At 45.2% G+C, this 26976-nt stretch overlaps 1 protein-coding gene across 1 annotated transcript in view; it reads left to right on the forward strand.

Moving 5' to 3' along the window:
• The first annotated feature begins 689 nt into the window (after positions 1-689).
• The window catches only part of LOC122471409 (integrin alpha-D-like), a 30278-nt gene continuing 3991 nt past the window's right edge, over positions 690-26976 (forward strand). The window contains exons 1-29 of the mRNA XM_043559956.1: positions 690-835; positions 2586-2691; positions 5458-5561; positions 5694-5764; positions 5890-6004; positions 9301-9431; positions 10091-10236; positions 11695-11848; positions 11945-12095; positions 12292-12365; positions 13668-13797; positions 13914-14056; positions 14208-14348; positions 14442-14651; positions 15352-15482; positions 15601-15758; positions 16642-16796; positions 17055-17186; positions 18007-18080; positions 18311-18452; positions 19950-20063; positions 20177-20256; positions 20358-20441; positions 22730-22808; positions 22972-23079; positions 23188-23265; positions 23469-23582; positions 23733-23834; positions 24101-24211. Coding sequence (XP_043415891.1) covers positions 802-835; positions 2586-2691; positions 5458-5561; positions 5694-5764; positions 5890-6004; positions 9301-9431; positions 10091-10236; positions 11695-11848; positions 11945-12095; positions 12292-12365; positions 13668-13797; positions 13914-14056; positions 14208-14348; positions 14442-14651; positions 15352-15482; positions 15601-15758; positions 16642-16796; positions 17055-17186; positions 18007-18080; positions 18311-18452; positions 19950-20063; positions 20177-20256; positions 20358-20441; positions 22730-22808; positions 22972-23079; positions 23188-23265; positions 23469-23582; positions 23733-23834; positions 24101-24211 — 3372 coding nt within the window. The 5' untranslated portion in view covers positions 690-801. The remainder of the gene's footprint in view (positions 836-2585; positions 2692-5457; positions 5562-5693; positions 5765-5889; positions 6005-9300; positions 9432-10090; positions 10237-11694; positions 11849-11944; positions 12096-12291; positions 12366-13667; positions 13798-13913; positions 14057-14207; positions 14349-14441; positions 14652-15351; positions 15483-15600; positions 15759-16641; positions 16797-17054; positions 17187-18006; positions 18081-18310; positions 18453-19949; positions 20064-20176; positions 20257-20357; positions 20442-22729; positions 22809-22971; positions 23080-23187; positions 23266-23468; positions 23583-23732; positions 23835-24100; positions 24212-26976) is intronic.

Raw genomic sequence — 26976 nt, forward strand, 5'->3', positions numbered from 1 at the left:
AAATATTAAAGTATTAAATATTAAAATATCAAGAGTTGAATGTTAATTTTAACAAATGTCAGAAGTTTCCTCTCCACCTCAAAACTGAGGCAATCACTGTTCTATATCTATCCTTAACAGATTAGTTTTGCCTGTTCATGTGAAACGAATCAAACATTTTGCAGTCTGGTGTCTGATTTCTATTACTTATGACAAAGTTGAGATTCATCCATGTTCTTACACCTATCTGTAGTCTCTTCTCTTTTATTGTTGACTGGTAAGCGCTTTTATGGCTACTAAGCCCATTTACCAGTTTGATTATCCATTTTCCTCTCGATGGAGTCTGGTTTTATAAACAACACTGTAACTCCTGCTACACCCCCCAACACTGCTATCTGAGGTGGAGGTCTGCCGTTCTCCAGGCTCACATCCGTGAAGTGGGGGCTCTGTAGCCATCTGTTTCACCCTCTTTCAGTCATATGCACTTTGGTTTCTGGGCCCCAGGGGGTCCCAGAGTTCCCTGGGTATCAACTGGGTCTCAAGGGATGGGGGAGGGTGGACTTCTGGGAAAGCCAAGCCCTGGACAAGGAAGCCAGATCTCTAAAGGTGGTGGCAGTGGGAGAGTATGGGCGATTTTCCCCAAGAGTGTCTTTGGCCTCCTGTCCTTGCCTCTGTTCTATGATTAACCAAAGACTTCCTCACTATGCCCCTCCTTCTGTCACTTGAAGGCCTGAGTCATTATTTTAATTCTCCCCGAGGACACTGAGCATCCTTCAGTGCTCTACTGCTCAGCTCTTCACGCCTCCTTCAATACCCTGCTCAATGATGGCTTTTGGAATTATGCTCCTCTTAGGTGGTAAGTGGGGCCTCAGAGCTGGAAGAGGTCTGGGCGGGGGCGTCTCTGTCTGATAGGGCATTCTGGGGCTGGTGGTCAGCTCATATAGCTCTGTGGAGGAGGTGAGGCAAGGGAGTGTCTTAGTGTCTAGATTCTGGTGTGGAAAGAGGAATGGCCTGGAATCAGGGGAGGGTCATAACCTGAGCAAAGATGAGATAAGATGGACTCATAGGCTAAGTTTGGGTGGAGAATAAGCTACGTCTCCACATTCCCCAAGGCTTCCCCCCACCTTCTGTCAGGCCCCTGGTGTGTGTGTGTGTGTGTGTGTGTGTGTGTGGTGGTATGGTTGACAGGAGTCAGCCTCAGAGCCCCAGGGGGGAAGGCCATAGAAGTCACTAGGGAGGGGAAACTTTGGATATCTCATCCTTGGTCCTTGGTTTTGATTTCAGGTAGGTTGTTCCACGACTGCCAAGAGAATAGTCCAGAAACTGAACCTGTAACAGGATCACATTTCTGTGTCATTTGAAATCATTTGTGTGTCAGTCAAAAATCAGATTCCACACAAAAATCCAGGCTTTCAGCTTCTCTTGAGAAATGGGAAGGTCTGGAGCTCTGAATTCTAGACCCTGGTAATGCTTACCTCCTTTAAAAGGGCCACATGCTCTAAGTGCCCATAATTCCCTGGTACTCACACCACCCACTTCACTCACTGATGTCACCCTCTTGGCCTCTGAGACATTTCAGTCTGAGACTTTTGGCATCACCCTACTTGTCTGGTCATAGGTTCTTTTTTCAGACTCAGAAATAGAATCATCCTTTGAGGAGATTTGGGATGTGAAGCTCCCTTGCATGTGGCCATGGTAGGATTATGGCACCTTCAACATCTGGCCTTTTCCCAGAACCCCAAGATTCAGTTGTTTGGACCTTGCCTGTCACATCCTGGCCTAATGCTTTATATTCTTAGAGCTTCCCTACTTTGGGGTTGGAGTTGACTCCTCAATCCAGAGACAGCTGGGAATTCTAGTAGAAATGGAGAAGAAACCTGCTGTCTGGGAGTGAGAGTTGTGGGAAAAGCCCTTGAAATGTAGGGGGCCTTCCACTGAGGTTTTTGAGCTTAGTCACCAGAGAGGAGAATGTGAAGGATCAGGAGAGTGGGTTGGAATCCTGGCTATACCAGGGACTTCCTGTGCAGTTCTGGGTCAGCCAACAAATAGTAATTAGTCACCTGTTAAGGGCCAGGCACTGCCTCAGGCAGCAACACAAGATGGTTGCAGTCCTTGTTGTCTTAGAGCCTAGCACCAAGGAAGGGGGGCATGGGAAACACATAAGAATAAATAATTAATCAAAAAATTCTAAGTCTGTTTCCCCATCTGGACCTTAGGGTGGACCATGATGTAATTATTAATGGTGTCCCTTTCATTCTCAGAAGGTCTCAGTTTAGGAAATGAATTGTATTATCATAAGGGACATTCTTGAGCTAACATACCATGAGGTGACAGGCTCAATTTCAGGTTTTACATGTCCTTTGAAATATCCTTGAGGGGGCATTTCTCTGGATTGTTGCCCTTTGTATTGTGCTTTGATTATTGTTGAGGAAGGGAGAGACAGGAGCCACACAGATGGCAAATCAGGAAACAAAAAGAACACCCTTCTCCTGGGAAGATGAGCTGGACTGGGGTGGGCATCAAGATCCCAAAAGTCAGGTATCCAGAGGAGATGAGGCTTCTCTGACTGTTCCTCCCACCCTCACTTCCCTCTCCATATTCCTCAGTCATTGCTTCTTATTATGGGTTCAACTTGGATGTGGAGGAGCCCATGGTCTTTCAAGAGGATGGAGTTAGCTTTGGACAGAGTGTGGCCCAGTTTGGCAGATCGAGGTAAGCCCTGCCCACTCTCCCCACCCTCACCCCTTCAGCCTTCAGGCAAATGGATGAACATGGGTTAGGAGGTATCTGGAGGAAGGGCAGCATGGGCAAAGTCTGACACCACTGACACCACTACTACCAACTATTCACGGTCCCAGGAAGGGCCACAAACTCTGGACAAGACACTCCTTCAGGAGGGAGATCTTGAATCTCCTCCAGACAGGTCTCGCTTTGTGGCATGTGACCAGTGTAAGTGACCAGTACAGTTACCCTTGCACTTGTAATAATGTTTTGCAGTCTTCTTGAAATTATTAAGAATTGATCTTAGCATTTGTGTGTGGTCATTAAGATTGATGGGGAAGTGGAGATGTGCTGGAGGCTTGGAGCTTTGGCTCACATGCAGTCTAGCCTTCTGTGGAGTGGTTCTTAGCTTCCTGCTTCCCCACACCTATCCAGTGACCCCTGCTGCCCTCAGCCCCTGGGATGAGTTAGGCAAGGTCAAGGTTGGCTGTGCACAGTTTGCCCAGTCTGTGGGGTTTGCACTGGCCCTGGGAAAATCCCTGTGCCTTGGGGAATTCAACACTAAGTAGCAAACAGGTAAAGACAGGACAGGTAAAGAGGAGGATCATGGGGAGGAAAAAAAAGGGAAAAAAACTTTTTTTCTCCCAGAACAAAAGGCCCACATTTTTATTTCACACTGGGACTGTCAATTATGTACCTCACCCTGCTTCCAGAAACTCACATTCTCAGGTCCCAGCAGCAGGGACCCAAGTTGTTAAAATCCCAATGTGATGCAAGTATAACGGAAATCTGGAGGCATAAGAAGGAAGAGATCAAACCCAGGAGGGAATTCTAGGAAGGCTTCACAGAGGAGGTCAAGTTGGCAATGAGCCTGAGAATACAAGAAGATTTAATTGGCCAAGAAGTAGCATATTGAGGTCACTGAGTTCTAAAAGCACATCCATCCCCCTTCCTCACCCAGCTGGCAGGCTGGGGCATGGAAGAAAATGCCAGATGTCAGAGTTATGGTTGTTTTTTTTTTTTTTGGTTTATTTGTTTATTTTGAAATATACAGGGCAAAAACTGAAGTGCCCAATCTTGGAAGGTCCAACTCAATAAATTTTTCATATGTGTATACCCAGGTAGCTGCCGCCTGGATCCAGGTACAGAACATCCTCAGGTCCACTCCCCTGGATTCCCTTAGGCCTTTTCTGATCACTCAAAATCCAACAAATTCAAAGATAGCCACTGTCCCACTTCCATCACCATCAGTTACACACACACACACACACACACACACACACACACACATCTATAAACTATTGATTGACTGCTGTTCACCAGTATTTACAAAAAAGTAAATATATAGACTGGATGACATGCTGATTGCTACAAAGCTATTGTTTTTCCTGTTGTCTGTTGAAACACAACCCAAACACTGAAAAGACCAAGCCTATGAATCAGGAATAGATAGGGTAAAGAAAAACATGTAGATGAAAAGTTTGCTCATCCATTTATGCCAGCAGGTCCCAAACTGCTACATCTCTAACCATCTATTTAGGTTTTCATCAGCAAGTGTTAGACCCACAAGGATCTCAGCTTTCCATAAAGGAATAGCTTTCTAGAAGGAAGATTTAAATGTTAACCTAATGTGGTTTGCCTGGCTAATTAGTTAAAAACACACAAATATTTGTCTAGTTTTCTCATCTGAGTGGAGAGATTATTGGCAGAGATAACATTTTTTTAAAATTAAAAAATTCTCTCCTCTCAAAAGGTTTTATAAATAAATTTTTGCACTTATATGACTGTAGATATTGATATGGAGTCTGATGCTTTTGCTTTAAGTTGTCCAACTCAAATTGCTTATGTTATATTTAAATTATCCAATTAATTACAGAATAATCTTTTTGTTTTGATACTTTATGGCTTAAAATTTTTCCATGTAGGGGTGCCTGGCTGACTCAGTCAGCTAAGCATCCGAGTTTGGCTAAGGAGATGATCTCACAGTTTGTGGCTTAGAGCCACACATTCAGCTTTGTGCTGACAGCACGGAACATGCTTGGGATTCTGTCTCCCCTCCCCTCTGCCCCTCCCCAGCTCATTCATGCTCTCTCTCTTTCAAAAATAAATAACCTTTAATTTTTTTCCAGGGTACCTGTTGGATTGAGCACTGGGTGTTGTATGGAAACCAATTTGACAATAAGTTATATTTAATATAAAAAAATTCTTTTGGGGCGCCTGGGTGGCTCAGTCGGTTAAGTGTCCGACTTCAGCTTAGGTCACGATCTCATGGTCTGTGAGTTCGAGCCCCGCGTCGGGCTCTGGGCTGATGATGGCCCAGAGCCTGGAGCCTGCTTCCGATTCTGTGTCTCCCTCTCTCTCTGACCCTCCCCCGTTCATGCTCTGCCTCTCTCTGTCTCAAAAATAAATAAACGTTAAAAAAAATTTTTTTAATTCTTTTTTTTCCATGTAACTTGAGGTGATCTATTTCTTGGGTGGCTCAGAATGATGGTACCCCAGAAACAAAATGCACTTACTCATGGCTGGAAAATGTTTTTCTTTTGAATATATTTATTTTTGGTTAATGTTAAAAAACAGCACTCAAACCATTTGTATAAATAAAATGAAGCTCTCCTTTTTGAATAGCCTCATGAGTGGCAAATGCCAAGAGCTTCCCTCTCAAACTCTCACTTCCTTGTTACATGGTGATACTTCCTCACCTGAAGTGCCCTGTGTCCTTACCCCTCATACAACTATATGTCATGCTTGTGCCTCCAGACTCGTGGTGGGAGCCCCCCTGGAGGTGGTGGCGGTCAACCGGACAGGACGGTTGTATGACTGTGCAGCTGCCACTGGCCTATGTCAACCTATATCACTGCACAGTGAGTGACTCCACCTGGGAATTGGGGCCCTCAATCCTCCTGTACAAGAATGTCTCTCCTTGGCCTCTAGTCCTGATTCTCCCCCCAAATGAAGGTGTGCCCATGAGTATGATCATGTGTATCTGCCCTCAGCACCACCAGAGGCCGTGAACATGTCCCTGGGCCTGTCCCTGGCAGCCTCCACCAATCGCTCCTGGCTGCTGGTGAGTTTCTCTGGGTCATAGAAGGGTCACAAGGGCAGGATCAGGGGCCAGAGGAGGCTTGGGCTGGGGAAGAAGAATATGGAGAATTCTGGGGCCCCTTTGCTCACACAGGTCTCTGCCTCTAGGCCTGCGGCCCAACCATGCACAGAGCCTGTGGGGAGAATATGTATGCAGAAGGCTTTTGCTTCCTGTTGGGCTCCCACCTGCAGACCATTCGGACAGTGCCTGCTGCCCTGCCAAGTAGGTCCCTTTAGAGACAGCATTTCTGTTTTATACACATACTGGCACAGAGGAGTGGGTAGAGCCTGAGACAATGGTCTTGGCTTCCTGTGATCATGGCATCTTCCCAGAGGCCTCAGTGAGCCCAAGAAGGTCTGGGAACATGGTCTGGCCTCGTAAGAAGGGCAGCTTACAACAGGTTCTCTAAGCTGGTCGAGGGGAAAAGGTTTGGATGAGGTGGAAGGGAGCTTCAGCGTGCTGGCAACAGGAGGCATGAGGACCTCACAGTTGCCAACAGGTGCAGAGATGCTTCTTGGGCTTTCAAAGGAAAGGCCTTGGATGGTCGAAAATGTGGTGAGGATGATAGATCCAGGGATCCAAGTATGAGGCCATTCCTGATCACTCACTGATGAGTTTCTAAAGGGAGCAAACGTTAGGGCCATGGAAAATGTGATGCACATTTTGTTGCTGATGTCTTCCACAGAGAGTGGTGCCAGGGACACTGAATATCATCTCTCTGAGAGTCATTCTGAATAAGTCTGTCTTCTGTGTCCTTGGGCAAGTGACCTAATTCCCTGGTTTTCATTTCCTCTTTGGTCAACTGTGTCTTAATAATCGAGGTGGTTATGAGGATTAAAAGATTATATATATATATATATATATATATATATATATATATACACGTACACACACTTAGACCTCTGCCTGGCACATAATATGTGACTACTGTTATGACTGATATTCTAGCCAGCTAGAACCATGTGCTTAGACTAGGAGGAAGATACAGGTAAACTCTTTTCTCTGTGGCATCAGAAGAGATACTGGGCTCCAAGTGAGAGCCAGGGGCACTCGAGGTGCTGACTGAGAGCAATGCTTTGGACTAGAGAAGCCATGATACCAGGCATGGTGGGATTTTAGGGAAAGGTGAAATAGCAGCAGAAACACCTCTCAATCAAACTGTGAGAGCAGAGTCTACAGAGGGGACAGAGAGAGTGGAGGAGGGGTGTCCAGGATCTTGGGGGTGCCAAGAACTGCCTTGGATGTCTGTGCAGTCAAAATAGAGGATGTGGCATTTCAGCACTAGGACATAACTCCTTTATTCTAGATGTCTCCATGGCTCATGAGATGGGATGCTTGTTGAAAATGCAACTTAGGCACATAAGCCTGGTGTAAGCAAGGCAAGTTTGAGTAGAGGATGAAGGGACTGCATGCCAGACAGTGCTGGATGTGTGATGTGCATTTTTATTGCATCCTCATAGTTTCTGGTTGGTAGACAGGATGATCCCTGTCTCACAAGCAAGAAAACTGAGTCTTAGAGAGCTGAGTTCCCACTGTTTGGAAGTAACAAAGCTCAGAGATGAAACCAACCTTTCCTGATGTTAACCTGTCTTTTCTCAGGCAGTGCTCAGCTATAGCCTGGTGCCTGCTGTTGGGAGCCCAGTGGATATAATAAAAGGAACAAAGAACATAAGTGATATTGTGAGGGAACTTGCCACTGGGCTGGCCTGAGAGAGGATATGGTGGGTGGTTTTGTGGTCCAGCTAACAAGTGCACACAAGTGAAAGATGTGGGGACAGGGAACTTCAGCTACCCAGCTGTTGGAAGATAACAGGTGAGAAGGGGAGCACCTTAGGGCTTCTTGGCCAGCCATGTGGAGGGCTGAATTTTCTGGTCAAGGAAGCAGAGAGGAAAGTGATCTTCCATTTCTTTTCAGCATGGGTGAAGCACCAGCTGGTTGAATAGGCGAGATGGGGGAGGTGTGGGGAGTGAGGAGAAAGTATTTTTGTTTCAGTGGCAGGAGTCCAGCTGCCACAGTTCAGCATCATGCTTCATTGCTGTCTGTGGTGGCCTGATCTCCTACCACACTGAGAGCAACACAGGATGTGGGGTACTGGTGGAGGCACCAACTGTGTCCTTTACACAAGCCACACACTTTATGTGAGTTTGGGGTTGGTCTGAAATGTCTTATTTGTTCATGGGTATAAGGTGTGCCTTTACCCTGTGTGGACTCCATGAAGGCAGGGATGGTATCTTTTCTAAAACTATGGACTTAGACCAGATTTCCTGAGAAATGAACTCTGTGTCTCATTTGGGAATATTCTCAGCAGCAATACTTCTGAGAGCATGAAGGAAGCAGGACTCATTAGAGAAAGAGGGTGGACTGTGATGGATCAGAACAGAGGCTTCAGCCAACTCAGAGAAGCTTGGAACATGACTGCATGCAGGTTGCCCCCAGGAGCAGGAAGTGTAACTGTGGGCAACTCCTGATGCTTAGTTATCAGCTGGGAGCCATCAACAGCCAACTACCTGCAGCTGATAATAAGCACCTCCGTCCTGATAGGGGGTGTGTCTTGGTGGCACAACTTAGCATCCATGCAGGTGTGTTTTTGGGCCTGAAACAATGCCTGGCACATGGTGATGATGGTGATAGGAGCTAACCTTTATGGGGGGCCAGGACCAATCTTAAGCATTTTATACACATATTACTTTTTATCCTAGTCCATGTGTTAGGCACTATTATTATCTCCATTTTACAGACGGGGAAAACTGAAGCCCAGTGAAGTTACATAACTTGCTTGAATTGACCACTAGTAGATGCAAGAGCTGGGATTTGAGCCCAGGCATGCTCAGAATACACACTCTGAATCACTTTCATAAATTGCTTTCCCCTGTGCTCTACAACATTCCTAGAGTGTGTATTCAATAAATATTTGTTGACTAAGCGAATGAGGAGCCCACCTTGTCTCTGTCCTATCCTTCCTCCTCCATGTTCTAGGCCTTGTGGAAGGTGGGAAGCAATAGGGACCCTGATGAGGGGGAAGGGGCTTGGGCAACAGATTTTTCTTTTGTGGTTAGAATGCTTTTTAAAATAAAGTTTTAATTTTAATTACAGTATAGTTAGCACACAGTGTTATATTAGTTTCAGATGTACAAAATAGTGATTCAACAATTCCATGTATCACCTGGTGCTCATCATGACAAGTGTGCTCCTTAATCCCCATCACTTATTTCACCCATCCACCACTCACCTCCCTCCTGGTAACCAAGAGTTTGTCCTCTATAGTTAAAAGTCTGTTTCTTGTTTGCCTCTCTCTTTGTGTTTCTCTCTCTCTCTCTCTCTCTCTCTGTCTCTCTCTCTTTGTTTGGTTGGTTGGTTTCTTAAATTTTGGGCAGTGGAGGGTGCTGGAAACTTGGTGGGAATTGATTCCTAATCCAGGAATGACACTGTAAGTCTGTGGAGCAGAAAGGGTTTCTGGGTCCTGGGAGATGGCTGAGCCCCACACTAGCATCTCTGATTCCTTCCTCCTTCTCTACAGAGTGTCCAAGTCAAGAGATGGACATTGTCTTCCTGATTGATGGCTCTGGAAGTATTGACCAAAGGGACTTTAAGCAGATGAAGGACTTTGTCATAGCTGTGATGGGACAGTTTGAGGGCACCAACACACTGGTGAAGATTGGGTCCCTGAGACCTGGGGAGTGCTGGGGTGGTGGTGGCTGCCTTTGGGAAAGGCCAACCTAGGAGGAGGCCTGGCATTGCTGGGGGTGGGCTCAGTGGACCTATGCCATGATAAGGCTAAGGTCTCAGTGCAGGGCTGATTTGTGCCCTTACCTGAGGAAATTCCCCTGTGACATTTAATATCTCTTTATATGGCCCAGGAAATATGGTTTTTTTTTACTGTTAAAAAGCATTGAAAGGATTGCAAAAATAGTTTTGCTATGAAATTAGACTGAAGATACCTTGGCCAAATACTTAATGATTTCTTTGTTGTGTTTTCCATGCAACTCATGATTTCTCTTATTTTATTTCTCACTAATTAGTGTACATGTGTGTATGAATTCTTGAGAAGTGAGGAAATATAGCCTACAAGTTTATTTCATATGTTATGAAAGTTTTTAAAAAATCTTATTTTAACAAATATTGCAGTATTTCCAAAGTATGAAAAAAGCATTATTTGGTTCTGATTTCCTAGTTTTTTTTGGGTCAATTTCCTCCTGGGTTTTAGCCTCAAAAAATACATGGAAATTGTAAATCCAAAATTATTCCAAAATAAAAGTTAATTTAAAAATAACTCCTGAGACCCAGGGCCTTCCTCTTGGTCTTTGCAGTTCTCACTCATGCAGTACTCCAACCATCTGGAGATCCACTTCACCTTCACTAAATTCCAGAGAAGCTCAAGCCCTCAGAGCCTCGTGGATCCCATCAGACAACTGAAAGGCCTGACTTTTACAGCCACAGGCATCCTGAAAGTAGTGTAAGTTCTCCCTTCTGCCTCATTTGGACACACTGCCACACCACTTCCTCATGCTGGTCTGCACAGCTCTAGGAAGTTCTGGAGAAAGGGGCTCTAAAGGGGAGTGGAGGGGCTGTCCTCCCTGGAGTGTTCCCCCCGATATAGTGTGGGATTTCTGCAGTGTGTTTCCTCTCTGCCGGCCTTGGATTGGCTAGATTCTGACTCCACCTGGGGCAGCAGAGACATAAGCTTTGGTTCAGACAATCAGAGTTCTCATTCTGGCTCCCTGCTGATAACCTGGGCAACACTGGAAGTTACTGAATCTAAGTCTCAGTAAACTGTCAAATAAGGATAAACGTACATCTTGGTTGTAAGGATTACATGAGATCTGATGCATGAGGTGCTTCTGAACATGAAGTGCTGGACAAGTGGTTAGAGTTTTATCCAGAAAATGGTGCACCCCTTTTTGACATCCCTGGCAGAGAGTCAGGAATTGTTGCCAAGTGTGTTCTGCCTGTCTCCTCACTCACATCCCTCTACCCCAACATCCTCATTTATGTGAGTTCTCTGCATTAACTGGGTGCTTACCATGTGCCTGTCCAGCATTGGGTGCTAGGCAGACCATGAAGAAATGGCTTAGGTGGTGGGGCCAGAACAGAAGATGTGGCTCTTCTGGGAAAGAACTGGGTGAATGTCTGGGATCTTTGACTTGTGCACCCCAGGGTACCACTCTAGGGGTGGTGCTGGAGAAATGCTGAACAAGGCATTCCCCTACCAACTTTGCTCCCCAAAGTGCAAGAGCTACCAAGGCTTTTTAAGCCCATAACTAGAATAGTGTCATTTCCATTTCATGCTACTGATTAAAACAAGTCACAGGTCAGATTCAATATGGGAAGGGAATCAGATGTGGCACACTGGGGCCAACATTGAAGATGAGCTATGGCACAATTCTTATTCTCATATTCCACGAAGACAAGCAGAGGTTCAGGGAGGTAAAGCAATTGACCAAGTGTCTGAATCCAAAGCTCCTACTCCGAACCACACTGTCTCCTGGAAATGAGGTTCCATAATGGCAGGATTTTTAGAACAAGACATAGGAGTACATTTATTATTGTTCTTAATAATCATTGTATGGCTTTCATAAAGGGCTGAGACTATTTATTTTCTTTAAGTTTTCATTTATTTTTGAGAGAGAGAAAGAGAGAGATTGAGAGAGATTGGTTAGGCTGTTAGTGCAGAGTTCCATGTGGGGCTCCAACTCATGAGATGTGAGATCATGACCTCAGCCAAAGTCTGACACCAAACAAACTGAGCCACTGAGGCACCCGTAGCTGAAGCATTTTCTTAACATTTTTCCTGGTAAAGTCAAAGGGTACCAGAACACCAAAGTCTCCCCAGATGACCTTCTAGAGCTTCAAATGATTTCTTTTCAAAATCAGTTTCATCTCAGGAGAGCCAACTCCCTTTCTTCCTTGACAGGAAAGAACTGTTTCATAGTAGGAATGGTGCCCGTGAAAGTGCCAAGAAGATTCTCATTGTCATCACAGATGGGCAGAAATACAAAGACCCCCTGGAATACAGTGATGTCATGCCCCTGGCAGAGAAAGCTGGCATCATTCGCTATGCCATTGGGGTACGTCCTCTTCCTCGTGGCTCTCTCAGACTGAGACTGCATCTCACGCATGCAGAAAGGCTGGTGGGCTCTTCCTCAGCTGCCTCTCTGCCACAGGTGGGAGATGCTTTCCAGGAACCCACTGCCAGGGAGGAGCTGAACACCATTGGCTCAGTGCCCTCTCAGGATCACGTGTTCAAGGTGGACAACTTTGCAGCACTCAGCAGCATCCAAAAGCAGCTGCAGGAGAAGATCTTTGCAGTGGAGGGTAAATACAGGGCAAGCTTGGGTCTTGGAATCCAAAGGTTCCCAACCCGATTGTTCCCTACAGTTCTGAGGGTCCATGCCTATTCACATGTCACCCAAAATTGTGCCCCAGAACCTGAGACCCAGACTCATTCTTCTCCTTCTAAGTCCTTGTGGTCTCATGGTCCCCAGAGCCCAAGTGACCTGTTTTCCCACAGGAACCCAGTCGAGGATAAGTAGCTCCTTCCAGCATGAGATGTCACAAGAAGGCTTCAGTTCAGTGCTCACCATGGTAGGTGGAGCATATGCTTGATAAACAGGTCTCAGGCACCAATCCTGGGCCAGCCCTGTGCTGGGTCCTGGGACCCAGAAGTAAATAAGAAGGAGATCCTGTCCTCAAGGTCACTGTCCGTTTGGAGAGAGACATATAGGCAGTGTATGTAGGTGCTAGGAGCACGGCAGAGAACAGGATAGCCAAGGTTCCTGCTCTCACACAGAGCACATATACAGTGGGAGGAGACAATAAACACAAACAAAAGATCTTCAGATTATGCTCAGTGTTAGAAGAGAGCAAGAGAGATGATCAGAGGAGGCCTGAGGAATAACAACTGAGGGTGAATGATGAGAAAGGGATAGGTGTGGGAAAATCTGGGGAGAGATTGCTCCAGGGAGAGGAAAAGGCAAGTGCAAAGGTCCTGAAGCATGAACAAGGTTACTGCACTAGAGAGATGAAAGGGACAGCATAGCTGGAGCAGGGTAAGTGAGGGGCAGCATGGAAGGAGTGGGTGGAGAGATGGGAAAGGCCAGATCATGCAGACCAAAGAAATGACAAAATAGCATGACTTATGTGAAAGCAGATGTGTGTTAAAAATATCCAGAGGGATTTTCTTCAAAAGAGTTTTGGGGGTGAGTTGGAGGGACATAGAAATGAATCGAGGTTGGTAATGAATTGATCATTGAACCTGGGTACTTATGAGTTCATTGTGCATTTCTTTCTACTTTTGTATATGTTCTAAATTATCTATAGTCAAAAGTTTAGAAAGGCAATAAGCAAGGTATGCAGAGTAGGAAACACCTATTACTCCCTGAGGGAGCCAAGGAAGACCTCACAGAGAAGGTGGCTTTGAGGATGACTCTTCCCAAGAGAGGAGTTGCGTCTCAGAAAGAGAGGAGAGGTGTCCAGGTCAAACACTTGGTGTGTTCAAAGCATAGAGCAACTGCACAGGTTTGTCTGGGGAGGACCTGAGATACCATCCTCAGGGTCTTGGTGACAGGGAGCCATCTTGGGTTGCCAGCTGGGTGATGACTATATATTTGGTCTGAGGAAACCTAACACTGAGGAGGGTGGAGCAGAGAAGAACACAATAGGAGGCAGAAAGGGCAGTGGGTGAGAAGAGCTGGGACTTACTGGAGCAGCGGCACTGGGGATGGACTGAGAGAGACATTAGGAGTCAGGGATTGAAGCTGCTGGACAGGACTGGGGAAGGAAAAGAGAATTCCAAATAATGAGTGGAGTTGGTAGCAGGCATTGCTTTGGAATAGGCTGCCTTGTTTTGACTCAAAACTGCTTAGCCCTGGAATCCTTTCCTCCCAGGATGGACCAGTTCTGGGGGCTGTGGGGAGCTTCAGCTGGTCTGGAGGTGCCTTCCTATACCCCCAAAATATGAGCCCCACTTTCATCAGTGTGTCTCAAGAGAACGTGGACATGAGGGACTCTTACCTGGGTGAGAAAAAGCTGTGGTTGGGGGCACAGGCGGGAGGAGATGAGCTGCCTGGAAAGGGCAGGAGCTTAAGGGATGGGGAGGAAGATTTTGTGCTGAGGCCTGCCCCCCCACCCCAGGTTACTCCACTGAGCTGGCCTTTTGGAAGGGGGTGAAGAGCCTGATCCTGGGGGCTCCCCGCCATCAGCATACTGGGAAGGTTGTCCTCTTCACCCGGGAGTCCGGACAATGGAAGCCAAAGGCTGAAGTTGCAGGGACCCAGGTTGGGTGTAGAGGAATCCAGAGTGGACCATGAGGGTGGCAGGGTGTCCAAGGATGGAGAGGGAGGAGATGAAGGGGTTTGGGGGACCACGGGATAAGGTTCTGGTGGCAGGGGGCAGGCAGGCAGGGTGACTTCACGCTCTGCCCTCCAGATTGGCTCCTACTTTGGGGCCTCCCTCTGTACTGTGGATGTGGATAGAGATGGTAGCTCTGACCTTGTCCTCATTGGGGCTCCACACTACTACAAGCCGGCGTGGGGGGGCCAGGTGTCCGTGTGCCACTTGCCCCAGGGGGTGAGTGTCTGATGAGACCTGGGATGGGTGGGGCCTGGGAGTGGGGTGGAGGGGTTGTCTGGGTTGGGGCATGACACTGGTTTTGTTCTGCAGAGGGCTACGTGGCAGTGTGAGGTCATTCTCTGTGGGGAGCAGGGCCACCCCTGGGGCCGCTTTGGGGCAGCCTTGACAGTGCTGGGGGATGCGAATGGGGACAAACTGACAGACGTCGCCATCGGTGCCCCAGGCGAGCAAGAAAACCGGGGTGCTGTCTACCTATTTCATGGAACCTCAGAACTGGGCATCAGGCCCTCCCACAGCCAGGTGAGGCCCCTCTCTGAAGCCTCTTCCAGTTCCACCTCCTTTCCCATGTCTTAGATGTGCCTGATGGCCCTGTGCCTCTTGTCATGGACCTTAGTAGTAGCTATTCTCCTTTTAGGGGTTTATTGCCATGAATTTCACCAGGCCCAGCTAAGTGCAAATTATCTCTCTTTTGTCCTTTGGCTCCAAACAGACTCCAATCTGTTGTGGGCAGTTTAGTGGGTAAGAGATTGCAGGCCCTGGTCAAATGCCTGGCCAGTCATGTCAGCTGTGTTGCCTTAGGCAGTGACGATTTAACCTCTGTGAGCCTCAGTTCCCCTCTATGAAACATTAAATGATAAACTCCATAGGCTTCTTGTAAAGATGACTCAATAGAGTACTAAGTACTCTGTTCATCAAATATTTATGAAGGAAGATACACGTGATGAGTAAATTAACCTATTGTATTTCTATTGTTATGCTTTAATTTTGTCATTAGCCTGTACCCTCACATGAATTGGACCAAAGGAGCTTGCCTCTCTCTGTCTGAGATCCCTGGGGTCTCACTACACTTGCTTTCCACTCCTACCCCTTCATTTCTCCCTTTCAATTTTTCCATTCAGTTCTACTTTCATTCACTGTATTCTCCTTTCCAAATCTTTATTCTCAAACCTTTCAAATGACCTTCCCTTGACTTCCACTTCTCCTTTCCCTCTTTGGCCAGCGGATTGCAAGCTCCCAGCTCTCTCCCACACTCCAGTATTTCGGACAGTCGCTGAGTGGGGGTCAGGACCTCACCCAGGATGGACTAGTGGACCTGGCTGTGGGGGCCCGGGGACAGGTGCTGCTGCTCAGGTGATAACTCCCCACATCCCACCCTTTCCCTCTGTGTGTCCAGTTCAAAAGCTGCCCCCTCCCTTGTTCTCCTCCCCAAGGTCAGAGTCAGGTCCTCAGCCCCTCTTTGCACCCTCAGGAGTCAGCCAGTGCTGAATGTGGGGGTGACTATGAGATTCATGCCCTCGGAGGTGGCAAAGGCTGTGTACCAGTGCTGGGAAGAGGTGCCCACCACTCTGGAAGCTGGAAATGCCACAGTCTGTCTCACTATCCACAAAATTTCACTGGACCAGTTAGGTGAGTTTCTTCCTAGTGAATCTAGCCCCTTACCCCATAAAGGTTCCCACCCTATCGTCAGGAGAGAATGGGCCCAGGAATCCAAATACCACCTCCACATCCACCCAGCTGCCAGTGTTGGAAACCTGGGTCCCTTTTCTCCCCCTCTCCCCACACCCAGGCCATAGGTTCTATCTCCAGGATACATCTGCCCATTTCTCCCCACTGGCCCCAGCCACCTCCTACCTTTCCTACCTATACTTTGAGCTGTTCCCATGTCTGTTTTTTGCAGCTCCCACCCTATCTCCATAGAGAAACTATAGGGATTGTTCCTAAAATGCAAATCTAGTTTCCTTACTTTCCTGCTTAACACCCTTCAACCACTTTCTTCTTGCATTTAGAGAGACCAAAATCCTTCCCTACAATGTCCTTGCTGACTTTGCTCCTCTCTGCCCTTCCAAACTCACCTCATCCCACTCTCCCTTTTTGTAAATGTGCCATCCTCTCTCTCCCTTCTGGTCTTAGCCACCATTCTCATGGTCTGGGATTTTCTCTTCCCCATTCTTCACCAACCCCTGCTCATCCTCCAGGTCAGAGATCAGACAAGGCTCACCCAGGGAGGCACCTCTGACGTCCAGCAAGCCCTCCTTGGTACAACTGAGGATCCCACTGTTGAGTTGATCATGGTGTGACATTAAGTCCTACATGCTCATCTCTTTTCCTAGACTGTGAGCTTGGGGCTATATTTCTCTATCTCCTTCTCTACCTCTATCCCCAGCACCTGTTACATCTCATGACCCATAGAAAGTGCGCAGCAAATATTTATTGCACGAATAAAAAAAAAAACATAGAACTTCAGAGGTTCTCTTTGACTTTTCGTCTTCTGTTTCCCATTCTGCTCCAGGTGATGTCCAAAGCTCTGTCAGGTATGATCTGGCATTGGACCCAAGCCGCCTGATTTCTCGTGCCATTTTTGATGAGACCAAGAACAGGACTTTGTCTCGAAGAAAAACCCTGGGGCTGGGGGATTACTGTGAAACCATTAAGCTGCTTTTACCAGTAAGGACTTTGGGTTCTGGGAAAGGTGGGGGGAGAAGGAGCCCAAAGATAATCTCTGGCATCTCTGCTGCCTGTCGGGTGAGGTGGAAAGGGTGGGGAGAGTGGGGCCTGAGAGAGGAAAGTTGAGGCCAGAGTACCTGGCTGAACAGCTTGCACAGAATTCTGACTGGACAGCAGGAAATGGATGCAGTTGAGAAGGGCCAGTGGTGGAAAGTAAGGAGAAGGATAGTGGGGCTTTGAAAGCCTATTCTCCCTCAGGACTGTGTGGAGGACGTGTTGAGTCCCATCATCCTACACTTCAACTTCTCCCTGGCTGGGGAGCCCATCCCCTCATCTCAGAACCTTCGCCCTGTGCTGGCTGTGGGCTCACGTGACCTCTTCACTGCTTCTGTGAGTCTTCTGACGAAATCCCAGGGATGTACTGATTTTCACTGTATCTCTGTGTGCTTCAAAACCTATTTTGGTTCCCAACCACATCAAGTCCAAATTGCCTCCACCCAGTTACCAAGGCCCAGCCTAGCTAAGACCCTTACACGTGTCCCAGCTGGTGCCCACTTTATCTCAATATAAACTCTCTGGTTCTCATTTTTCAAATCCTTCCCAACTTTTCTCATTCCTACTTCTGTTCCTTTTTCCATGTGGTATCTCCTACTTGGAAAACATTTCCTTCTCTCCACCCCAAAGATCTTCTCTAGTCCCCAAAGCTCCAGTCTTATCTTCCACTCTTTTGGAAACCACATTCAGCATCTATCACTTCTCTGGCTTCCTATTACTTCATGGTGATACCAATGTTACATGACTGGAATCATAGCAATCTGCATCTACTTTTGTGGGTCCTTTAGAATTGTGGGTTCCATAAGTACAAGAACCATGTCTAATTCACCTGTAGTTTCCAGTTTTTCTAACTCCCTACCCACCCCCTTATTGTTACTTAACAATGTTGAATAATTGTTCCAATGTGAGTTGGATTTAACTCCTCAACTAAATTCTGTGCCCTTGAAACCAAAGTTCTTATCATTCTTTTATATTCTAACTGCCCCTTCCCTACTGCCCCACTTCTTGTCAGTGTCTAGCACACTGTTGGGTGCAGAGTGGGTGTTCAGTAATACTCAATAATGAGCATTACTCATTATTAGGAGGAGTGCTCCTAATGAGGGGAATGAAGAAAGGTTGAGACATGGATGGGAAGAGATATTCTGTTTTGCTGCAGCTCCCCTTTGAGAAGAACTGTGGACAAGATCACCTCTGTGAAGGAGACCTGAGTGTCAGTCTCATCTCCTCAGGGTGAGCTCTATCTGCTTTCATTTCTAGACACTTGAGCTTTTGGGTCTCCCATCCTCATAGGATGAGATGTACTTTTGTTTCCCTTTGGCTCTCCTTCTAACAAAGAAATTTTGATCGGAGTGTTCTCAGCCAATAGTTCATGAGTTCCCACAGTCCCACGCCTACCCCCTATCCAATTCCAACTCATTTCCAATGGAGCCTCTTTTTCAGTTTTGTCCTTCCTCCTCCAGCCTGCAGACCCTGGTGGTAGGGAGCTCCTTGGAGCTTAATGTGACAGTGACTCTGTGGAATGAAGGTGAGGATTCCTATGGAACTGTGATCAACTTCTACTATCCAGCAGGGCTGTCCTATCGACGAGTGTTAGGAACCCAGGTAAATAGCTCCCTTGGGCTCCAGTTGCTGGGATCTCTTCCCTGCTCTGGGTTATAGTAGTTTTCTTTTAATTCTTCTCTGGTGAAATATAAACACACACACACACACACACACACACACACACACACACACAGAGTTCCAGAGTCAGAGAGGGATGGAGGGAGGGAGGAAGGGAAATAGAGTGAGAAGTGCATAAAGCTTATGTATAATGAATAATATTAATGAAATATCTATGTAATTAGCATCAGGTCAAGAAATAATACACTGCTGGCACCCCCAGATGTCCTCCCTGTGCCTTTCCTTATAACCTCACTCTCTCCCCGAAGGTAATCACTAAAGTATATTAGGAACTGATGATCACAGTAAGAATAGTGATTGCCGTTTCTTAGATAAAACCAGTGAGTTTTTGCCAATATTTGAAATTTATATGAATGGAAACATGTTATATGTTCTCTTGTATATTTATTCATTTCTTCAACATATGTTTGTGAAATTCATCCATGTTGTTCCTTGTGGCTGTAAAACACTTTTATTGCTATTTGGAATCCCTTTGTATGACTGTACCATAACTTATTTACCCATTTCACAATTGATGGTCATTTGAGTTGTTCTCTGATATTGGCCATGACTATTCTTGAGCATGTATCTTGGTACACATATGCATAATATTTGGAAGATGTATGTCAGTTATGGAATTTCTGAATCATTGAGTATGCATATTTTCAATTATAATAAGTAAAGTCAAACCATTTCCACCTATTTGCACTTCCATCACCTGTGGCTTTCCATCCACTCCAACACTTGGCATTGTCAGACTTTAAAATTTTTGTCTACCTGTTGATACCTCCTTGAAGTTTTAATTTACATTTATTTAATGAAGTTGAGCAAATTTTAATCATTTCCTGGTCATTTTGATTTCTTCTTTTAGGAAGTGCTTGTCCAAGTCTTTTCCTTATTTTTCTACTGAGTTGTCCATAGTTTTCTAGTTGTTAAGAGCTCTTTAATATTCTTGTTACTAATACTTTTCCAGTTATATGTATTAAGTATATTTTACAGTCCTGTTCCCAGTCTTTTCAGTCTCTGTATATTGTCTCTTGATGAGCCAAATGTCTTAATTTGATTGTGGTTGAATTTTATCAAATATTTTCCTTTGTCTTTTTTTTTTTTTTAATGTGTGGATCTTGTCTGAAATGCTTCCCTACTCCAAGGTTATGAAGATAATCCCCTGTATTATCTTTTAAAAGCTTTATAATTGTGCCTTTTCACATTAAGAATTTTTATCTAGCTGGAATATTTTAATGTATGGAGTGAGGTAGGGATCCAATGTGTTTTGCTCTTTTGTTTGTTTTATTTTGTTTTGAATAGGCCGATTTTCCTAAGACCATTTTTTGAAAAGTCTGTCCTTTTCCCTACTGTTCTGCAATGCCCCACTGTTATATATCTAGCCCACATATGCGCATGGGTAACATATTTGAATTTCTTTTCCTCCTCTGGAAGCAACCACACCAGCGCCCACTGCGACTGGAATGTGAGGCAGCGCCCACAGGGAATGAGAGCCTGAGGAGCAGCAACTGTAGCATCAACCATCCCATCTTCCACGAGGGCACTAAGGTGAATGCTTCCCCCCAAATCCTCATCACTCTCCTCCTTTGTCCTTACCCATTTTCTTCCCCCACTCCCCCATGACTTTCCTTATCCCCATTCTTTCATTCTTTTCCTCTCAGGGCACCTTCCTAATCACATTTGATGTCTCCTACAAGGCCACCCTAGGAGACAAGTTGTTTCTGAGGGCCAATGTAAGCAGGTGAGTCCAGGTGTATCCCTCACTCTTCCATCTCATGCACCAGTCTGAGATTTCTCTCTTGGATTCCTTCCCAACTGGGCTCCCCCCCCCTCTCTCTCCAGTGAGAATAATAAGCCTACATCCAGCAAGACCACCTTCCAGCTGGAGCTCCCTGTGAAATATGCTGTCTACATGGTGATCAGCAGGTATTTAATACCTGCCCTCCCTTGACCTCTGACTTTCCTCTAAGCCTAGTACCTCCCATGGTTGCCCAGCCTGCTCTTGAAAGGATGGGTATCTAAACTATCCCCTCTGATTCCTCACATGGAAATACTTGTGACCAGCCGTACATTTATCTATAATACCATCTACCATACAGTTCTTGCTTCTTCTCTGATGAATTGGCCTACTATTTGGATGCACATTTGCCACCATTGTGCACTCCTCTCTCTTTCTCTAAGATGGAAGCTTCCTTTAACATGAAGCCAATTCTGGTTTTGGTGCTAGATATGAATGTGCAGAGGTGAAACTAACTAGGTTAAGATTGAGGCTTTTTTAGCACTCTGAAGTGGGGAATATGGTTTGTCACCACACAGAGGAAATAAAAGGTCAGGTTTTCACCAAACCAGAAGGAGAGCAGAGGTGTGAGAAACTGCTGGGAAAGTCTCTAAGAGGCCAAGGCTGCAGCAGGCCACAGGAGAGGCAAGTGCAGGGCTGTTGCTCTCAGTTTTCAAGGTGGGTGGAGGAGCAGGGGCAGGTCAGGCTGGAAGCAGAGCAAAGAGCCCTGAATACCTCACCAAACTCCAGAGGTTTAGTGAGTTGGTCAGAAGCTTATAATATTGCCATGGGACAGAGTTTGCTACTGTTGCTGCTGCTGCTGCTGCTGACACATGAAATTTTAGGGGAACTGGGTTGGGGGTGCTGATCAAACAGTGTGTCATTGCCCTTCCAAACTCCGTGTCCTAATTTCCCCTTCTAACCATGGGAGAACAGTGAAACTTATAATTTAAGAGCTTCCAGTTATATATACTTAATGATATGACAGGCATTTTAAATGTACTTGACACGTATCTGCATTCCTTTAATCCTTCGAATAACTCTATGACATAGTTATTGTTAACCACCCTTTTTTAGCAACAAAGAAATCAAGAGGTTAAATAACTTGCCCCTGTCAGTCAGCTGGGAAGTGATAGCACCACGAATCACTCAGATGGTCTGGCTCCAGAGCTTGTGCTCATGCCCATATACTACTGTGCCTCTCCAAGGATTGGGGAAACTGAGTGATTTACTCAAATTTGAAAAGAGAGTTAGAACTGAAGTTTTAAGGTGAAAAAACTGAAGCACAGAGAGAAACATTTGGGATCAGGAGCATAGAGGAGGGCAAACACACTGAGGGAAAAAATAAATTCTAACATTTATGTCATTGCTGCAAACTGCCTCACAACTCTATTACAGGCACTGTTATTAGCATCCTCATTCTAAAGAGGAAGAAACTACAGGGCTCCAGAGAGGTTTAGTAGCTTGCCTTAAATTAGTTGGGTAGGAAGTGGTAGACTGAAATGTGAACCCAGATGGCTTGGCTCCAAAACCTGTGTTCTTAATAATCAAACTGACAGTCACATCTGTGGGAAAACTGGCGGGGGGGGGGGGGGGCATGGAATTTCTGTATGGCTGGCCTGGCTTCTGTACACTAGCTGCTGGTGAAATGTGCAGGTCCCGTTGCTTGTTTGCTTGATTCCACTGAGACCTTAGATGATAACTCTGGAAAGACAGGGATTATGGCTTGTTAACTGTTGTATCTCCAGAGTCAAGCAACAGCCAGTCACAGGGTAAATGTTTACTGAAGAAGGCCACGGATGCATGGATAGATGGACGGAAACCCACCTGCAGCCTGGGACATTTATGTCCGCTCCAGGGTCTTGTGTTCATGCACCATCCTTTTTCACATTTACTTAGCTGCCCCAGGATAGCCACATTTATTTTATTCTTTCCATCTGGAGGGGCTTGCACTGCATTTTTTCCTGAGTGATCCAACCAAGATTCCCTTGAGTCCCCTTAGGCTTTTTTGTTCTGGCAGTGGCCTCTGCAAGCATTACCTAAGGCCAACCATGTACCTACTAGAGGAGAAAGCCATGTGAATGCCTTCTTCTCATGGGAAAGTGTTTAAATGTTATAATAAGTAATGTTTAAGTTGGGCCTTTAAGTGACATTTTCCAGAAGGGGAGTGGTAATTACATTCCAAGCAAAAGAAAGAACTTGAACAAAGTTATGGGAACTTGAAAGAGCCAGGGTATCAGAGGGCAACCTAGCAGTTCTGGGTGACTGGGGCAAAAGTCATGGGAGAAGGGCTGAAGCTGAGTCTGCAGAGGCATGTGGGGACTGTAATTATATCTCTGGGCATTCTTCTGGGCCCACAGAGCCTTTGGAAGATGACTGGGGCAAAAGTGAGGATGGCTCCGTAGCTGTTTCTCACCAACAAGCCCTCTCTCTCCAGGCAGGAAGAATCTACCAAGTACTTCAACTTTTCAACTTCCGGTGAGAAGAGCAAGAAAGAAGCTGAGCATCGTTATCGTGTGAGAAGCCAGGGAGCGTCCATATCTTCCCTCCCATGGTGCTGCTAATGTTTGGAGCTTGTGGAAAAGAGACAGGCAGTGTACCTGAGGGCTAGATCCAGGAAAGGAGTAGGATTGGGGATGCTCTAGGACCACAATAACGTTGTGTCTCAATTTTCTGCAGGTGAATAACCTGAGTCAGCGAGATCTGGCCATCAGCATTCATTTCTGGGTTCCTATCCTGCTGAATGGTGTGGCTGTGTGGGATGTGGCTGTTGTGGCCCCTTCACAGGTGCCTGCTTGCCTTTCCTAATGCTCCGGAGTCTGACCCCACAGTGCCCCACACCGTCTTACCAGTGAAATGTTGGTCATTTTGTGGCTATTTTCTCTCTCTCACTAGAGTCTCCCCTGTGTGTCAGAGAGGGAACCTCCCCAGCATCCTGAATTCCTGACCCAGATTCCAGGGAGTCTTGTACTGGTGAGAAAGACCCTGGATTCCCATTGCAGGACCAGCTGCATATTGGGGTATATAGGGAAATGCACTTGCTGGGTTGCAGATGTATACATATGTCCTATAATTGTTCATCTGTTCTCGACCCCAAGCCTGACAGAGTTTATTTTCTGCTGTCGTTCTTGCCTAAATTAAGACCCTCCTCAACTTCATTCCTCTCCTGTCCCTAGAACTGCTCCATTGCTGATTGCCTGAGGTTCCGCTGTGACCTGCCCTCCTTTGGCATCCAGGAGGAAGTTGAATTCATCCTGAAGGGCAACCTCAGCTTTGACTGGGTCAGCCAGGTGTGTAGGCCCAACAGGAGAGCCCCCCCTTCCCCCCAGGATTCAGGTGCCACCAGATGACGTCTGTGTCCATCCTCCAGCCAGGACATTTCTTGAACTCTGTGCCTTTTCCAGTGCTAGTTCCCCATCTGTGCCCCCTCTGTTTTATAGACATTGCAGAAGAAGGTATTGATTGTAAGTGTGGCTGAAATCACGTTCAACAGGTCCATGTATTCCCAGCTTCCAGGACAAGAGGCATTCTTGAGTGCTCAGGTAGTGACTGTGTGGTAGGCAGTGGCCAGGCTGGTAAGAGGGCTCCTAATGCAAAATCTGTGGTGCCTTGTGGGAGACTCACAAGCCTGAGGGAGGAAGGATGAAGGTCTCTCAGCAGGAGGGTTGTCCCTATACCCATGAGTTTTTCTGTATGTCACCCCTTGGAGTAAAGGAAGGAGGGGAGAGAGCTAAAGGTTGGGGAACCTGGAAAGAGTCTGGGACAGCAAGAGTTCTGATACTTTCTGATGAAGTCACCTCCACTCCAGATGGAGATGGTACTAGAGAAGTATGAGGTCTACAACTCCATCCCCATTATTATGGGCAGCTCTTTGGGAGGACTGCTGCTGCTGGCTCTCATCACAGCCATCCTCTACAAGGTGAGTGTTTTCATCCTGCTTTTGATACCACCAGTTTTTGATCCCATTCTTTCTGCATTGTGGGGAAGAGCTCACCTTGGATATAGGTACACATTCTTTATTTTTTGTTATTATCAAAATTTTTATTAATTTTTTAAATCTAATTCACATCCAGTGCAATATTGGTTTTAGGAGTAGAATTCGGTATTTCATAACTTACATACAACACCCATGGTTCATAACAACATGTGCCCTCCTTAATACCCATCACCCATCTAGCCCACTCCCACCCACCTCCCTCCATCAACCTGCAGTTTGTTCTATATCACTTAGAGTCTCTTGTGGTTTGTTTCCCTGTCTCTTCTTTCCCCTCTTGCCATATGTTAATCAGTTTTCTTTCTTAAAATCCCCATATGAGTGATTTCATATGGTATTTGTCTTTCTCTGATTGACTTATTTCACTTAGCATAATACATTCTAGCTCATCCACATCATTGCAAATAGCAAGATTTCATTCTTTTTGATGGCTGAGTAATATTCCATCATATATATATATATATATATACACACACACACACACACACACACACGTACACATACACACACACACACACACACACACACACACACACTACATCATTATCCATTCATCAGTTCAATGGAAATTTGTTCTCTCTCCATAGTTTGTCTTTTGTTGATAATGCTGCTATAAACATGCAGTACATGTACCCTTTCGAATCTGTCTTTTTTTATCTTTGGGTGAATATTTAATAGGGCATTTGTGGATCTAGGGTAGTTCTATTTTTAGTTTTTTGAGGAACCTCTATATTGTTGTCCACCTTGTATTCTCTCCAACAGTGCAAGAGGTCCCCTTTCTCCCAATCCTTGCCAACACCTGTTGTTTCTTGTGTCGCTAATATTAGCCATTCTGACAGATGTGAGGTGGTATCTCATTGTGGTTTTGATTTGTATTTCTTTGATGATGAGGGATATTGAACATATTCATGTTAGCAATCTGGATGTGTTCTTTGGAGGTATTTATTCATGTCTTCTGCACATTTCTTAACAGGGTTGTGTGTTTTTTGGCTACTGAGTTTTATAAATTCTTTATCAGATATGTTGTTTACAGATATCTTCTCCCAATCCACAGGGTGCCTTTTAGTTTTGTTCTTATTTCCTTCACTGTGCAGAAACTTTTTATCTTGATTAAGTCCCAGTAATTCAGGTTTGCTTTGTTTCCCTTGCCTTTAGCAACGTGTGTAGTAATAAGTTGCTACAGCCAAAGTGAAAGAGGTTGCTGCCTTTGTTCTCTTCTAGGATTTTGATGGTCTCCTGTTTCACATTTAGGTCTTTCATCCATTTTGAATTTGTTATTGTGTATGGCATAGGATAGAGGTGCAATTTCATTGTTTTGCATGTCACTCCCCAGTTTTCCAAACACCCGTTGTTGAAGACACCATCTTTTTTCCATTGAATATTCTTTCTTGCTTTGTTGAAGATGAGTAAACCATATAGTTGTGGGTCCATTTCTTGGTTTTATATTTTGTTCCATTGACCTATGTGTCTATTTTTGTACCCACACTGTCTTGATGACTACAGACTTGCAGTACAGCATGAAATCTGGAATCATGATGCCTACAGTTTTGTTTTGCTTTATCAGGATTGCTTTGGCTATTCAGGGTCTTTGGTGGTTGCATACAAATTTTAAGATTGTTCTAGCTCTGCAAAAAATGCTGGTGGTATTTATTTATTTACTTACTTACTTTTTAAATTCATTTTTAATTTAAATTTTAGTTAGTTAACATACAGTCAATATTAGTTTCCGGAGTGGAATCCAATGATTCATTACTTATATACAACACCCAGTGCTCATCACAACAGGTGTCTTGGTGGTATTTTGATAAGGATTGCATTAAATGTGTAGATTGCTTAGGGTAGTACAGACATTTTCACAATGTTTTTTTCTTCTAATTCATGAGCATACAGGCTTTTCCTTTTGTTTGTGTCCTCTTCAATATCTTTCATATAGTTTCAGTATAGTTCATATAGTCGATGATTTCAGGAGTAGATTCCTTAATGCCCCTTACCCATTTAGCCCATCCCCCCTCCCACAACCCCTCCAATAACCCTCTGTTTGTTCTCCATATTTAAGAGTCTCTTATGTTTTGTCCCCCTCTCTGTTTTTATATTATTTTTGCTTCTTTTCCCTTATGTTCATCTCTTCTGTTTGACTCTTCTTTAAATGTCTGGTAGAAATCCCCTGGGAAACCATTGGCCCAGGACTCTTGTTTTTTGAGATTTTTGATAACTGATTCAATTTCTTTGCTGGTTATGGATCTCTTTAAATTTTATGTATCTTTCTCTTTAAGTTTTTGTAGTTTGTGAGTTCCTAGGAATTTTCCCATTTCTTCCAGATGGTACAGTTTGCTGGCATATAATTTTTAACAGTATTCTTTTATAATTGTTGTATTTCTATGGTGTTGGTTGTGATCTCTCTTTTTCTTTTGTGATTTTATCCATTTGAATCCTTTCTCTTTTTTTGTTAATAACTCTTTTTAGGGGGTTATCAATTTTATTAATTCTTCCAGAGAACCAGCTCTTAGTTTCATTGATCTGTTCTACTGTTTTTGTTTGTTTGTTTCTATATCATTTACTTCTGCTCTAATCTTTATTATTTCAGTACTTCTACTGGCTTCTACTGTTGCTTTTCTGCCTCTTTTAGGTGTAAGGTTAGGTTGTGTATTTGGGACCTTTCTTGCTTCTTGAGACAGGCCTGAACTGCAATA

Source organism: Prionailurus bengalensis, chromosome E3 (assembly GCF_016509475.1).
Source record: "Prionailurus bengalensis isolate Pbe53 chromosome E3, Fcat_Pben_1.1_paternal_pri, whole genome shotgun sequence".
NCBI lineage: Eukaryota > Metazoa > Chordata > Mammalia > Carnivora > Felidae > Prionailurus > Prionailurus bengalensis.